The 16,662-nt window shown below is 45.5% G+C and overlaps 2 protein-coding genes across 3 annotated transcripts in view; one reads left to right on the top strand and one right to left on the bottom strand.

Annotated features, from left to right (window-relative positions):
- Nucleotides 1-1,446: 1,446 nt before the first annotated feature.
- On the top strand, nt 1,447-2,240 carry S100B (S100 calcium binding protein B; the record flags this gene model as incomplete). Its single annotated transcript, XM_082484013.1, has 2 exons — nt 1,447-1,588; nt 2,104-2,240. 2 exons carry the CDS (start codon nt 1,447-1,449, stop codon nt 2,238-2,240), a joined length of 279 nt encoding a protein of 92 aa, XP_082340139.1.
- Nucleotides 2,241-11,351: 9,111 nt separating this feature from the next.
- DIP2A (disco interacting protein 2 homolog A) overlaps nt 11,352-16,662 on the bottom strand; it is a 138,022-nt gene continuing 132,711 nt past the window's right edge. For both annotated transcript variants that reach the window (XM_082483809.1, XM_082483810.1), the window contains 2 exons: nt 14,298-14,421; nt 11,352-13,420 (listed from right to left, as the gene is read on the bottom strand). In XM_082483809.1, the coding sequence (XP_082339935.1) occupies nt 13,168-13,420; nt 14,298-14,421 (377 nt within the window). In that variant the 3' untranslated portion in view covers nt 11,352-13,167. The remainder of the gene's footprint in view (nt 13,421-14,297; nt 14,422-16,662) is intronic.

Genomic DNA, 16,662 nt, shown 5'->3' with positions numbered 1-16,662 from the left:
GTAGGGCCCGCAGCTCTGCGCCTCAGGGCATAAGAAGCCAGTGAGTCCCTGGGGTGCCTGCACCCGGACACATTGCATTGCTGTGCCACAGCCCCACTGCCAGCAGGGAGGTGAGAGGGGCCGGGGGATACTGGGGCAGGTGCTTGGCTGATGGAGGCAGGCTGCTGCCCTGGGAGGGGTGGCGCGGGGGGCACCATTGCAGGTCTGAGCTCTGCCACTACAGCAGAGGCCAGTGGGGAGCTGAAACACTCCTCAGTCTTGCAGCTGGAAGCAGGCAGTGCCGCTGGCAGCTAGCTCAGCCTAGTGCAGGCAGGTCATGAGCATGCAAAGAGCTGTTAGGAAACATGCATGAAGTGCTTTAGGAATATTTCCTACCTGATGGGAAACAGTCTCACAGTTTGGACACCAACTGCTGCATGGGGAAGGGCAGCAGCTTGAGAGTCAGGCCGTGGGATGAGATTCAGTGCCTTCGGCATCAGGCCTTGTGGTGGTGAAACACAGCCAGGCCACAGGACAGGAGACATTTATCCATGGGGTATGAAGCCAGACAATAAGTCTTTCCCCCTCCCCCACAGCATCAGTGCATTCAACAGCTTTTGGGAAGGTGGTTTTGCATCTCTTCCTTTTTGATCAGAGTCTCTTTGGTTTGTCCGTTTATGAAATCTGCAGGAAACACTGCAATCCCAATTATTAACATTCCCAAGAGGGTCTCCAGATCAAGCACAGGAGGACGGAGGTTAGAAGAGATGTGCTTATTTTGTCCTGCTGGCACTCATCAAAACTGGTTCCTGCCTGGAACTGCTGGATCCAAATCCTGACTGCTCAGTTGGATCCAGTCCTGCAGTCAAGAAAGGCAGAGGTGAGAGTGCCTGTGACAGAGGGTACAGCAAAACCTTTCTGAAGCTCCATGTGCAGAAATTAAAACCGTGCCTGCCCCTCTCCCAAGCACAGAGAACAAAGCAATGGGTTAAGCAGCAGGAACCAAAGAAGAGGTGAAGTGACAACATGCTGCCTGCAAGCCAGGTTGGTACACATGGAAAACGTAGGAGCACCTTGCTGGAAGCCACCAGGGCTTTGCAGCTTCTCCTTGTTTTCTCTCCTACGCTTTGCCCACACAGAGACCCAAGGTGCCAAACTCAGATCACTCCCAAGGGATGTGTCAGCTCCTGGCATGCACCAGTTCTTTACTGGGCACTCCTTGCATTGTGGTTCTCCTTGCCTCGAGAGCTCCCAGTGGAAGGACCAAGATCTCTTGGGATCTTCATCCCTGATGTGAGAGCTGCTAGTGGTGCTTTTCAGCAGCATGTTTTGAGTGTGGGCTCCAGCATTGCTGATATGTGGAGGGAGCCCTGGGGTGGCTGTACTTGCAAAGCAAAAGGCATCGCTGGAGCTTGCCCAGGCTAACACACCCATCACTCCCTCTGACCTCAGGGACATGCTGTGACCATGTCTGAGCTGGCGAAGGCTATGATCACCATCACTGATGCCCTCCACCAGTACTCAGGGAAGGAGGGAGACAAGCACAAGCTGAAGAAATCGGAACCGAAGGAGTTCATTAACAACGGGTTGACTCATTTCCTCTGCCTAAGTATTGCCCTCTGTGCAGCATGCCCAGCTAGGTTCAGGGAACCATGTCGAGCAGCTGCTGGGCTCTGCTAACTCCATCTCCCATGGGAAGCAAGCACAGGAGAAGTGGGTTTTTTACACTGTGGTGAATTAAACGTTGCTCCAACTCTGCAGGAGCAGCAGGTGGCAGGACAAGGGCAATAGCCTGAGTGGGGGGTTGGTGTTTACATTGGATACTAGGGAAATTTCCTTCCCTGGGAAGGGGGGACAGCCTTGCCCCAGGGGGCTCAGGTTGCCCCTTCCCAGCGGAACAGCTATGGCTGTGACTCCCACTTCAGGAGGGCTGCTGTTGTACAGATGCTGCTGCAAGGCACACGACGGTGCCCCAACACAGGCAGGAAAGAGCAACAAGCTATTTGGGATGTGCCTGAACAGAGATTCAGCCATAAGAGCACCCGAGAAGCAGGGACATGTTACTGTCTGGGCCTTGTTCTGATCCTCTTCTGCTTTGGCTGCGTGTTTCTATCCCTTCAGGAGATCAAACCCAGGAGACTGTGGACAAAGTCATAGAGGCTCTGGACAGCAATGGGGATGCAGAGTGTGACTTCCAGGAGTTTGTAGCCTTCATTGCGATGGTCACCGCTGCTTGCAATGAGTTCTTTGAGCATAAGTGAGTTGGTGGGAAGCAGGTGAGCACATCCTGCTCATGCTGGAGAGATGCAGAGTAGCATCACTCCTCTGGGAAAAAGATTGGGTGCAATTAGGGGGTCCTTGGAGCTAGACTTAAGCAGCTTATTAAGTTCTGCGGCTTTGCAAACAAGAAACACCCGCACAGCTCAGGAAAGTCTGTTGGCCAGTGCCCACCTGGTTGGATACCGTGCGTGATAGCCTTGTCTCCAGCTCCTTCCCTGCTGCTGTATGCAAGGTAGGTGCATGGGGCTAGAGGCAGGTGGATGCCGCTATCCAAGCTTGTTTGCAAAGGGAAAAGGGAGATTCAAGGGCTGAAGTAGGAGGTGATGCAGAGGGGCTGGTTACAGAAGTGTGGTTCTGAGCCCACTGGTGTGAATGGAAAAGTTTCCATTGATTCCTGTGTGCTCTGAGCACCCTATGCATGGTAGCAACTCAAGCTGCACAGCCCTTGTCCTGTCACAGGGGCTCTGCACAGCCCATGCATTTCTTGGCAAACTGAGACACCCTTGGCTTGAAAGGCAAAGCAATAACCATCTAACAGCCCAGGCTCTTCTATTGTTGATGGCTCCTCCTGCTTTTAACGGCCTGCAGAACTGGAATTGAAAGTATATGGGGCTCCTGGGCTGGTGACAGCTTCTGGGCCTGGGATGTGCCTTGGCAAGGTCTCCAGGCTCAGCGAGAAGGGACGGCGGAATCTGCCTAGTGTGACCACAGAGCTTTAACATAAACCAGGCGCAGTCTTTGGAGTGCGTGGAAACAGTGAGAATAAAATGTTGTTTCGGTCCCTGGGGAGCAATTAGTGTCTGGTGAAAAATGTGTCCTTTTGTCCCAGGCTGCATGCAGCTCCCCAGCTGCCCTTCACTAACAGAGGGGAAGGCTGGAGGATGCAGCCTGAAGTACTGCTACTGCTCACACCCTGGGGTTTCTTGTTGAGCCTTCATCTCCTCCCTGGCATCACTGTGGCTGGCCAAACAGCTCAAGGTTGCCATCATCACTATGCTCCGCCTGGATGTCCAAACTGGCAGACGTACCAGCGAGTCCAAAGGAGCACAACGCACCTTCACGGGACTTCTGCTGTTCTAGATGCTGCCAGGGTCATCCAGTGACTTGCACTGGTGAGCCTTACAAAGCCAAAACTAAAACCCTTCCCAAAGCCTATGCTCCTGCCTTTTTCAGTCTGCACTTGCTGTTCAGCTCAGCAATACCTGTGAGTTAGGCATTCATGGCATTCAAAATCTACAGCAACAAATTCATGACAAAGATGGCTGCAGATGTTGTTGTCTTTACCTCATTCCACATTTTATAATGATTTCATGTGCAAAACAACATTTCTTCAGACAGGAGCCATCTTGGTATTCTTATCTGCCTCCCCAAAGCTGTGAAAGGGGACACTCGGGTAGACATGCATACAAGAAAGTCAACATCTTGTACTCCCTCTAGAATTAAAAAAAGCACTTTTGCCATCCTAGGGTAGTGTTCATTTGTTGAAAGCTTGTTTAGCATCCAAGTTACTTCCACTACATTTTTAACATCCTCATCAGTTCTCAGTTCAGCTGTTTCAAACACTTGTATGGACTTGATGCAGCATGTGAGGACAATGAATGGGGACACTGTCTGTCCCAGCGTCCCTAAGGTTAGTCAGGGTAGATGGGACTCTCATGACCTTCTCTTGGGCCTGAACCTGAGTTCAGCAGAGGAGTCTGATGCTTCAGCACAAGGGCCTGCTGGTGAGGCTGTCTGGCAGGTCTCCAAGTTCCACCTGCTTTCTGCCTCACCGCACCAGCAGTGCTCACATGGATGAGGAATCCTTTCCCAAGACCGAGCCTTTTCAGCAGCTCTGCACAGCATCACAGCAGCAAAGAGCTGTAGGTGTAACATGTGGCTTGAATGCTGGCAGAGCCAGTGAGCCACAGAGCAGGCTGTCCTGTCCCTTGGCGAGCAACAACAGCAGGAGCAGGAAGTGACGTAGTATGACTATGCACATGTTTCTAGCAGTAAAGCTGGTCCTGACTTAGCAACACCACTGCTGGGAATTCACAGAGGCATTACCTGGCACCTTGCTGCACTGCACCTGCACTGCAGCTCTGCTCCCATTGTGTCCCGCTGCTCTCTACACAGGCAGTGCCTCAGCTGAGAGCGCAGACTGTGGGGATAGCTGCACACTGGTGTGATGGGGGAGGCAGGCAAAGCAGTTTGGGCAACACTCACCAAAGGACATAGCATGAGGTGCCACTGCTGAAACCTCACCACTGCTGATCCCTCTTGCACACTGCCCCCTCGAACACACAGGCACAGCCACAGCCAGCTACCCTCTGCTAATGCCCTGGGTCCCCACAGACTCCTGTGTGCAGCCTAGAAAAAGGATGCTGCCGTGTTGTGGAATGATTACGAAAAATGACCAATAATACAGCATTGGTCACACATTAAGGAAAGGTATAAAATCAAAAGGCTTCTAGGGTAAAATACAGCCACAGCTGGTATGTGAAGAATCTGCTACATCTGCAATTCCCTGTACAATATTGCTTGCAAAGCAACACAGGGAGTGGAGTGGGGTGGAGATTCCAAGGCCAAACCCTGTGATAATCCAGCAAACATGGGAAGAGATGGCGCCACGAAAGAAAAACAGTGCGAAGGATGGAGCAGAGTGCAGGCACCGCAGCTAAAACTCTGTGATAAACTGGGAACTTGGGGACCAAATGGAGCCCTCGAAGGTCTTATAGAACTGATAAACTGCCTACTTGTTACCCTGAGCCAAAAATCTGTCTTTTCTTTGGTTTTGATGAAATGCTGTTCTTTAGTGAACTTTGCTCATTATAACACCAAAACACACCTCCATCCCAAAAGCTGCCCACCTCCAAGGTGCGACCACTCCTCCTTGAGTCTGCGCCCTGAATTTTTTGTAAACTACACCTTTAAATGCGAGGCAAGAAAATTTTACACCAATCATAATGAAAGTATTTATGACTAGAGTCACTCAAACTCCACCTTGAAGATAAAAAATAGTATAAAAATAGCCCAAGAAAAGGGGGATGTGAGAGAAGACACCATTGTGGACTTCTGGGACCAGTCGATGGGCTGAGCCTCTATTCCCCCCCCATAAGGACGCTTGTGGGTAAGATTTGAACACTTGGCTATACCAAGTGCTTCCTCAGGGAACTTAGAAATCTCTATATAGAGTGGTTTTATAACTTAGCACATTTGTAATCGAGCTATATTGCTAGCCTCTTTAGTATTCGCACGTGCTTTGCAGACAGTCACTATCACTGGCAATCCAAAAGAACTTGTGTATTTGTTATTTAAATAAACTGCACTGTGTAGGTAGCTAGTTGTTTGGGTTTTCTCATTGAACGCGACCAAAGTGAGGCCGTGTTAGTTCATGAGCACAACTGGGCTGAAGGTGCAGTCCGCTATTAGTGTATCCAGAACCATAACAGTTTAATATATATTAAACGCGCCTGGACTGATAGTGGTGAATTGGGCATCACTCAGAATTTAAACCTAGCTGCACCTAGCCTCCCAGCTCAGTGAGGAGTGTTAGAACACAAGGGGATTTATTTTCTGCCAAAACTACTTTGCCCCTTAACGCAACATGTGCCAACAAGGGGTTTGAGTAGTGCTGTGAGGGACTCAGAAGGGTGGCAAGGCTTTCTGGGGAAAAATCGCTCAAGCCTTGGGGCTGACCAAGGAGCAGGTGTCAGAGCTTTACAAGGTAGACATCACAGCTGGCTCTGAAGGAGGCTCAAAATGCTTAAGCAACTCACTAACCTCCCAGTAACAACAGGCTAGATACTTATAAGTGCCAGTCCTATCAAGACCAGTTTTCAGGCTCTGGTGGGGATAGTTCACTTTTCAGGAAGGGACGGTCGTAAGCTGATGACATTATTAAACAATTTTAGTTATGCCCACATCCCAGTCAACAGAATCAGCCTGCTGGTTACTTGAGGTGTTTGTGCTCTTACAGTACCCCACTGGCATTGGTTAGATTGATTTGATATTGCATCAATCCCAGGAGAGCTCAGAAAATCCACATTTTTGTTATTAGTGGAGACTGGCATGTGATGACCTGCAGAAAGGCTGATTTGGTAACATGGAGCTCTGGGGTCTGCACCGTGGGACCCTCAGGGCCCTTGAAGGCTCCCTCAGAATGAAATGGCAGCACTACACTAGCAGTGCCTACCTGATGCTTGGACATGTTTGTCAGTTATGCTTTTGACTCCCCATAAAAGAGGATGCAAGTGAATTTCCCACCAGGAAGAGCACCAATGGAAGATCACCAATGGACGGCTTCATATATTAAATGCCCTGTCAAGACAAGAACTATTTATCCACAATACTAAAAGTGAAACCAAAAGAAGAAAGTACAACAACAGGAGGAGCTTGAGACACTTAACAGACTCAAATTAACTTTGCAAATTAGAAAAGTGACAGACAGTGTTGAACTACATTTTCATAATTTAAAATGCTGCCATTACTTTTTGCTCTGAGAGATTAGAATTTGGGCTTTTATTCTCTCCACAGATAATTTTAGGCGAAATACATCTGTGAAAGGGAACGCTCTCTCTGGATCAGACACAAAATTACCGCACTGGAAGAGCACTTACAGACCCCCACAAAAACATTCTTCCACATAGGATCTAATCTTACTGGTAGTGCTAATTATTGCTGTTAGCACATGTAAAAAAAAAAAATCTTCATCTTGTTAACTGCCGATGGAATTGCATTCACACTGAATCATTCAGTAGCAGAGTTCATCGGCTGACAGCAAAAACAATTTATCTTCAAAAAGAAAAACAAAATACGCTTTTTCCACAAATCAAATGCAGACTTTTACAGACCCGAGAAGGAACATTCCTGACCTTGTTGGACAGAGTAAAGTAATTGTGTAAACAAAGCACTGTGCTGCTAGGCCACATCTCCCATGCATTCAGAACTCTGTGTTGCAAGCCATGAGGGCACTCAGAGGTGCTCCTCCCTCGGTGCTTCTCCCTCCTGGCAGTCTAGTGACACAGAAGCACATTCCTGCTCCCTCTGTACATTAAACTGAAACAGGTATTTCAAAAGAAAGCGGCAGCATTTCTGTGAGTGATCCATGGATTGAATTTATTCCCCCTTACACATATTAAATCTAAAGGATTTGCCTGGCCTTAATTCCTGCAACAGTTTCAGTTTTTCCATTCTGAAATACACTGGAAATTTCAGACACTGGATTTTACTGTACACAGTCTGAGTTCATCCTGCATCCCGAACAGTGTTGACTTCCAATTGCAGGGGGAAGACAGGAAACTAGAAGAGCAAAATTGGAAGCTTTTTAAACAAAACACCTCCAAAACTATCAAGGAGCAACATAAAACTGATCTTTAAAAGGCCACTTCTATATTTTCCTGCAACTGAAATTTTGATTGTGCATGTAAGCATGGCACATTACAAGTATAGACACAACCACCATGGCACTGTTGTCCATGTTTGGCAAAGAAAAATACCCGAAATAAATCAATATTTTGCAGTTACCTTTGCAAGATAAGTTTTAAAGAATGCTAGAAAATTAGCAAATGTTTTTCACTTTCATAAGTAAACTTTTATGTTTAGGTGAGAATGGGATTAAAAAAAATGACTGGAGGAAAAGAGTGTGGTGTATATAATTTTAATAACATGAATTGAAATACAAAAAAAGACAGAACTCTGCTTATATGGCACTGACATAACCAAACTGGAAATAAAACTGAGTGTGTCTAGTTCCTCCTAAACAACACGATTGGTCACAAAACAAAATCTAAAGATTGTAGCAAAAATTTACATTAGAGTCTGTCATGACAAGAAACTCTGGCTTAGAAACATCTGATTTGACATATCTGACTATGTAAATATTTAAAGTATATTAACCACCTGAATATAAACATCCGTTCAGCAATAAGGGTTATATCTTAGTATACCCAGCATCAAGTAAATGTTGAAGTGCAGTAAGTCAGACAATTATTTAATGTAGTTTTGTTAGCTGTAAATTAGTTCTTAGATGTAATCGAGCTCTATCACCTATTAATGTGATTTCTGGTGTGATACACTGCAATACTTTCAGTGTGCAAGCTTTTGGAAAATTCCTTCTTTGGCCTTAAAACAGAGTTGTGAATATGCTACATAAACCAAAACCAGAAGCCTATCCAAAAAGATCCTTAAAGTGCATAATATGTTTTTTCACACAATGCCAGGGAAATAACATCAGGGACTTGGTACAAAAAATTAAAAATATGCACTTTAAATTAATTCACTGCTTCCTTTTTTCTGCTATAATAAATTCCTGGGTAACAATAAGTCATAAATAAAGGCATAAAGTAGCCTGATAGTACTGTTGCTAGAATGACATAAAGCTGACATAAAGAGTCACTACAAAGTGCTGTCTGACAAACAACACTGCTGCAATAAAGGCAGTTTTATTAATGTTTACAAAGCTATTTAGTACTCACTGGAGTCTGATCTCACACCTATCTGAAACATTCTGCTTCAACAGCAACCCTTTTGTGGCATCTTGCCTCATTCCCTCAGCGTGGTGACTGGCCAGCTACAGCAATTTCTTAATTCAGGAGACAGAGCTTAGAATTCCCTTGTTACTACATTTTACTTTCCCAAAAGATCAGGTAAAAAAAAAAAAGAATAAAAATCAGTCTTGTACCTTTACTACAAGCTGGGATTTCAAATGTGATGAATTAAGATGAATTACAGATTTTTGACACCTGCCCTCAACAGTTTTGAGAAAGATGACTTAAGTTGCTTTGCCAATAAAATCTGCTGTGCTTTAGATGCACTTCATATACAGCATTATCTGGATGCCAAGTACAACGCCTTGTTGTAATAAAGTGACAAAACCAGAAAAGGCTCAAAGATGCTATCATCTCACTATGAACAGTGCTTTTAAAAACAAACTGTGTTTTGGAGGATAAATTCCCGCTTGTTTCCTAAACCCATTGTTGACACAAAACTGTTTTCTGTAGATGCACTACCTCTCTTGCCTCTTCAAACAAAAAATTTCCCTTCATTTAAGAGACTACAACTCAATTTATTTCCACATATGAAGAAGCATCGCTCTTTAAATCTGGGTAAAAGCAGGTGCTTTGGTCAGGAACTCCTGGAAGCCTGTGTTAGAAAACGCTGCTGACATAAAATAAAACCACCAGGGCCTGTGAACAAGGTGGAATCCCCCCTGTAACCGTGGAGCGTTTTGCACACCACACTGTCTGCAGGGAGCCTCAGCAGACTTTTACATATCTGATGCGCCCCAGAGAAGTGTTTGCATTGAACCTTGCATCAGAGAAAGAATGCTATTTGGAAACATGCTCTGGAGTAATGCTGGTACAGCATTATCTTTTGACCAAAATTAAACCAGACACTCTACCTCCCATGAGCCATGCCACAGAGGGCCAGGAACAGTTCTTGTTTTAGTGACTCTTACAGCCTTTCTGCCTGCTGCTGCTGCTTTGGGTCAGCCTGGTGAGGTTGCTTGCGGCTGTCATCTTGGTGCTGCTGTTTCTGCTCCCACTTTTTCTTTTCAGCCAGTGCTTTTGCTCTGGTGGTCACAGACCTGGGTTGAGCATCAGGTCTCTCTTCATCCTGCTGGTGCTTTTTACAATGTTTTTCAAAGGTAGAAATTTTGGCATATGTCCGGTTGCAAACCAAACAGTGGTATGGCCGCTCCCCACTGTGTGTTCTCAGGTGAAGCTGGAGGTAAGAAGACCTAGAAAAGGCTCGGCTACAGACTGAGCAGCGGTGAGGCTCATGTACCTCGTGGGTCTTCAGGTGCTGCTTGAGAGACGATGCCTGCTTGAAGGCCTTCCCGCAGGTAGAGCACTTGAAGTTCCTCTCACCTGACTCGAGAACCTGGTGCGACATGAGGTGGGCAGAGGAGCGGAAGTTCTTCCCACACTTGTCACACTTGTAGGGCCGTTCCCCAGTATGCAGGCGGACGTGGAGGACCAGCCCAGCCTTCTGCGTGAAGGCCTTCTCGCACTGCAGGCACTTGAAAGGCCTCTCCCCTGTGTGCACACGGCGGTGGGTCGTGAGGTGTGAGGCACGCCCAAAGAGCTTGCCACAGTCCTCACACTTGAAAGGCCTCTCACCAGTGTGGATGGCCTTGTGGCGCACGAGGTGGGAGGACTGGAGGAAGAGCTTTCCGCAGACGGGGCACTGATACTTCCGCTCGCCCGTGTGGGAGCGCAGGTGGAGGGCAAGGTGCGAGGAAGAGATGAAGGCCTTGCCGCAGAGTGGGCAGGCATGGGGCCGCTCCCCGGTGTGGGTGCGCTTGTGGAGCACCAGCCCAGAGGAGAGGGCAAAGGCCTTGGTGCAGACAGGGCAGCGGTAGGGCTTCTCCCCGGTGTGGACCCGGCGGTGCTTGGCCAGGGCGCCGGCCTGCGCGAAGGCCTTCCCGCACTGCTCGCACCCGTGGGGCCGCTCCGCCTCGGCAGCGAGCGCCAAGCCCCGCCCGGCGGCCCGGCAGCCCGGCTGCCCCACCGGCACCATGGCGGCGGTCCGCTCGCCGCGCCGCCTCGCCCCGGAAGCAGCGGCACGAGCCGTGCTCCGCGCGCATGCGCCGCCGGCGCGCGATGGTGACGTCCGCAAGTGAGGTGCCGGCGCGGACTCGCGGCCACCATCCTCTGGCTCGGCGGGGACGGTGCTGCAGCCTCACAGATCCGCTGCTTCAAGGGAGAGCTCACCGCCGCTCTGGGGAGCGCGCCTGATGCAAGGCAGCTCCGTGCACTGGCGGTGCAGCGGGCTCCTCTCTCCCCTGTCTCCCCCCTGCTCCGACGCAGCAGGTCTTTTTGTCAAGACTCACCGTTAGCTTTGCTGTGCGAAATAAGCAGCGGATTGTTCACCCCCGAGCTGCACTCTTCACCCAAGCTTAGAAAATGTGGCGCGTGGGCGGTGCCAGTTGTGGGTAAGGAGGACCCACACACAGGTCAGGGCAGGGAGGTAAGCCAGACCCCCGGGGGAGCATTTCAATTTGGGTACTGAAAACATACGAAACTCAGGAATATCCAGGCTTTGAGGATGTGCAGTTGCTTTAATTGTAAAGCAACTGTAATAAAATTTTGCAGAAAAAGCTGCTTAGGCATTACGCTGTCCAAAACACAGGTGAAAACTGTACTGTAGATAAGCTAAGTTCTTGATCTAACAGCATAAGTTTCAACATTCAGCAAGTCATTTTCCAGAGCTTTTTTGAAATGTTTAATGTGCCGTTTGTTTTAGATTTACTTTACAGAGCAACTTGTCTCACTGTCATAATCTCAATACAAAAATCTTACAATGCTTTATTTGCTAAAAAACTACAACATTAAAATTGGGGTTAGGTAGTTTTCCTTTTGCCAGCTCTTTTGTTAGGAGTGTCCCACAGTCCACTGCTAAATAAAGGTTGCTGTACTTAATAAGTTACACAAGTTCTGTACATAATTACAGTCATAGTAGAGGGTGCGGCTGTATAATACATCACAGTCAAACACCATGAGGGCAAAGAACTACTATATATGAAAGCTTTATGTTGAAGATTTTATAGTTTATTTGACCAAGAGTCAATCTGATATCCTTAAATCAGGAGACTGACATCCATCTTTCTTAGGCAGAATTGCCTTGCAGAAAAACCTGACTCTTTTGCCAAACCAACGCATTATTAAAAAATTTTATGTAGCTCAAAGTCTTTAACAACCCTATAAAAATAATTATTTGTTAGTTTCGTGCTTACTATCAAATACATGAAGTATTTGAGTAATTTCACATTCTCTTTCTGAATTAGGTTCACTGCAGTATTAGATCAGGCAGAAACTTCAAAACCTTAATTGGTCAAGTGTGCCTCAACCAACTGGATATTTCAGCCTGAACAAAACATCTGTCTAAATACAACTATTAAAAAAAAAAAAGTTTGTACCACAGCAGATCAAGCTAGCTAACACTGAATATCTTTTCCACAGTGAAAAAAAAAGAAATCACTATCATAAGTTTTAGCACAGGATATTCAGGGAAAACATATGTAAGACCATGCTTTGTAAACATTTCTATGAATCATTCAGAGACTACTGGCTTTGGAATGAATTTTCAAATACTTGGCATTATGCAGGGCAGTAATTAACAGCTAATGCAATGAAAACAAGCAACTTTAACATGAAGTTATGACAGCAAGAGCAGCGAAGCCTCCTGCATCAAGTAGTTAAAACCAGATATTAACTTACATTTTATTATAAAGGTTTTAGCATTACAGAATCCAGCATGGTACAATAAGTAACCTTGTTACAGTTGCAGTATTTGTTTTTGATTGGTATAAAAAAGCTGAACAGCAGCATAATTGTTGTTACATAGAATCTGGGATTGGAATGAATTTGTTTCTTCTGAACAGGGATAAGTCAGTGTTTTAAAATAAAAGGGCCGCATTTTTAAATCTAAAATATGTGCAAAATTCAGTACAGTAGAGAATATGGTAGAGATGTGTGCAATCATGAAAGTTACATCCCAACCCAGATACTGCCAATATATTGCAATCACATGGAGGGTGAACTCCGAACGGTTACTCATGACTTTCAGTATTATTTCCAAGAGTCCTCCTTACAGCTGGTGTTCTCTCCCCACCCTGCTTTATGTCGTTCTATGCAGTGCATCAAGTATTGACATTCATAATTACTGTAAAAAAAAACATTGGTCCGTGATAGTTCTAATAAGCTTCCTTCAGGAATTCCAGTAAACTCTCCATCCTAAGACAGCTGTAACTGTTACAATGGATTTATGAAAGCAAATGCAATCTGAGAGATTAAGGTCTGTGAAGATCAGTATCTCCATTTTCCTAAGGTCTTCAACAGCTTTTAAAAACACAGAAAATGATTCCAATGTTATTCAGAAAGTCCCTTGATTTTGGTGATTTAGCCTTGATGTGATTTTCCGTTTTCACATGTTGTAAGCAACATAAATAGGATCCAGCTGATCAGCTAAAAATCCGTCTCTCAAGTGCATTCGTTGCTTCTCACCACGGGAATTGATAGGAATAACACCAGGGTCCACAATGACTACAACACCTACTATGAGATAATGCTCTTCCAGAACCACATTTGTTACCAGTGCAACCAGGTCCAACGCTTCTTGTTCTGAGCCTTCCAACTCCACAACCACCACAAGCAAGTTGGTCCATGTAAACACAGCACTGTTGGCATGATACAAATATTAATGGTGAGAAAAAAATACATAGCCAAAGGAAGATAGTTATCAAAGAGAGGATCACTGGAAATAAATTTTGTAAGGACTTGAACAATATAATAAATGAGAACAAGTTATATAATAATAATGTGAAAGTATTTGTAAACCAAGAGATATTAAAGCTGTAACTTCCTGGGATATTCTCTGCCACTTGTTTTTTAATTGTCCATGTACAAAATACAAGTAGGTCTTTTTCTCTCAAATGTATACAATCATGTATTTAAAAGTCCTTTGCATTTAAGTATTAAAATGGGAACCATTATGATTTCACATTCAGTGTGTGCATACTTGATATAAATTTACTTGTATAAATCTTCAGAGATTATTAAAGGAAAGACAAAACAGCCCAAAGCTTACAAGTAAACACTACCACTTTGAGACTGAAGAGGACCTACAGCCAAATGGCATACATCATCCATTAGGACCAAATGAGAATAATGTATGTTAGAAGATACCACTCAAGAAACCTTAAGATGTGTTTACCACATCCAAGTACGTACATTCTGACACAGCCAGGGAAGTCAACAACAAAACTTGCAAGTGCTCTGCTACCCTGTTCACGCCCTGCCCTCCCTGTCTTTCAGACTATGAAGATCAAACTGATAAAGGAGTGGGCTTGCCACTTTTTATTTTTTTTAGGCAGCAGAGGCAGGGGAAAGAGGGGCATTATATTTCAGTTACTCCCACTACAGTAGTTTCTAAGCAGTTTTGGTTAGTTCACTCTACAGCAAGCTTCTCAGTCTAGCATGCTGTTCCACAAAGCCTGACTTCTGCTGCTTTAGAAGAAATAAAAGGATACAGAAAAGTAATACTGAGGCTCTTACCATTCTGCAATGCTCTTATGCGCTCTTATTACAGAGGTCTCTATATCAATGGGATGGTACCTCATTCCTCTGAGCTCCAGTGTTTCATCCAAGGAGCCTACCACATACAGGGCATCATGCCTCTCTGCAATATAGCACAGACATTTAAAATACCATCAGATCTACAGAGTAATTATGGTCATTTGTACGTGCTTATTCCTGACATTCTAAGATGTTCCCAGTGCTTCCTAGGAGAAAAAGTCTATAATAAACATCAAGCTCTACCATTTGGAGAGAAGAGGTCATTTCGAACTTCTGCCTATTGACTTCAAGCAAGTGAAACCAGACTAAAAAGAATTTCTGGATCATCCAATTCTGCCCCTTTTCTCATGTAGTGTAATCTCAGTTCGTAAACCCAGTAAAAATCCATTGTTAAAGCATCTTTTTGTCCCACTATTCTTAACAGAGAACTCTCTGATCAATAGGAACACTTTTCCAGTTTCCAAATTTAACTTCTTTTTTTCTCTTTTTAAAACCAACTTATACCCAGTTGTCCTCATGCCAGCAATATTCTTCTCAGCTTAAGTTCCGCACAATTAATGCAAGAACAACTCTATTCCCTTGTCAGCCTTAGGTTTGCTAGGTTAAATAAGCAAAGCTCTCCTAGACCCCTCTTGACATGCTTTCCACATTGCCACATTCATCCTGTAACTTTGTTCAGTTCAAGTTCGCTTTTTTTTGCACCCATTTTATAATTCTGCCCAATCGTGGAACTTGAGACAAAAAGCATGTTGGGAAACTGCACTGTACTTCATGCATACTTGCTATGTTAATTCACCGTACATAGCCTCTCAAAAGCTGACAAACTAAAGGACAACTGACATTGTTCCACAATGATAAAAATCTCTATGATACATGATTTTTCAGAAAGCTACAAGGCACAAAAACTTGTTACAGTAATCTGGTGCCTTGGCACCTGCATGTTCTCCTTCTTTGTGAATGTCTGTTCACAGATTCCAATTTCTGTCAACTACCAGCTTTCTCAAGAACAGGGTGCCATTTCACTTTGAACACTGACAGAAGGACAAATCCGTCGAAGCATCCAATGCAGAACCTTACAGTGCAGAATCTTGCACTGAGCAGCAGTACAATGTGCCCTGGAGGTCCAGTAACTACCCTAAAAAATCAGAGAGAAGGAAGCCAGGAAACCTTAGAGCACCTTGGTTGAGTGTTCTTTTATCATGCTCTACCAGCTCTGAAGGGGAAGATGACATGTAGTAAATGCTTTTTCAAGGAGCTGGATCTACATTACACCATTATCCCATTGATAGCCTGAGACCACATTCCTTGAAGAACACAGATTCAGAAGGGGCTAGCCAACACAGAACCTACTATGCAGGCTGAACGGATAAAGAGGCCTGGTGCCAAGAAGGGACCCTTCTGTCTAATGGTGGTAGCTCTGGGCTATGGATGCCACACATCTCTGATGAAGACTGCTTCTTTACCAGAATTCACCTTTGGCTCTCTGATGGCACTCTAACTGTGGAAGAGGGAAGTCTACAGGATGCTGCTCTGGAGGAGATGGAATTCAGTGGGCTGCAGGGATTTGTCCAGCTGGAGCAATAGCATCCACCTCTTTTACTCTCAAGAGCCCCAGGGAGACTGAATAGCACACCAGCACAGTAGACTAGAGGATGACCCTCTCCTAGTGACTAGATCCAATAGGGTTACATCATGGGCCATTTCTGAACCCTGGACTGGTATCCACTGCAGCAGATGGGGTAGCTCCTCAACAAAAGTCTGCACCTTCGACAAATTGCTATCCTCACTGTCCTGGTTCTGGCAGGGATGGGGTTAATTTCCCCAAGGAACCAGCAGGGGACACAGGTATTCCATACCATGTGAGCTATGCCCAAGCTCTAGGGGGAGCTGGCTGGGGGAGGGGGCAGGAAGTTGCAGATCGGAGTGGATTGGAACAGTGAGCAGTGGTACTGTAACTGCATTTGTATGTTCCTTTATAGGCATTATTGTTTTTGTTTTTTCTCTTTTATTTGTTGTTCTGTTAAACTGCCTTTATCTCAACCCACAAGTTTTGCCTTTTTCTTCCGATTTTCCCCCAAGGCTGTGGGGATTGAGTGAGTGGCCGCATGGTTCTTTGCCAGCCGAGGCCAAACCACAACACCCACTCACTCTTCTTCCTTCACATAATGGAGGACTAAAAGTAGCAAGGATATGCATGGTGTCCCCCAAAACAGGCACTTAAGTTCCAGAAGTGGTAATGCTGCTTTTCTATCTTGTAGCATGAGTGATTACAGGAAATGTAAAAGGTGTCTGTGAGCCCCCTACAGTTCATTATCCAGTGACAGCAATGAGGACACACCAACAC

Source organism: Vanellus vanellus (assembly GCF_965231255.1).
Source record: "Vanellus vanellus genome assembly, chromosome: 5".
In the NCBI taxonomy this organism is placed as follows: Eukaryota; Metazoa; Chordata; class Aves; order Charadriiformes; family Charadriidae; genus Vanellus; species Vanellus vanellus.
This window is presented reverse-complemented; position numbering and strand designations above follow the sequence as displayed.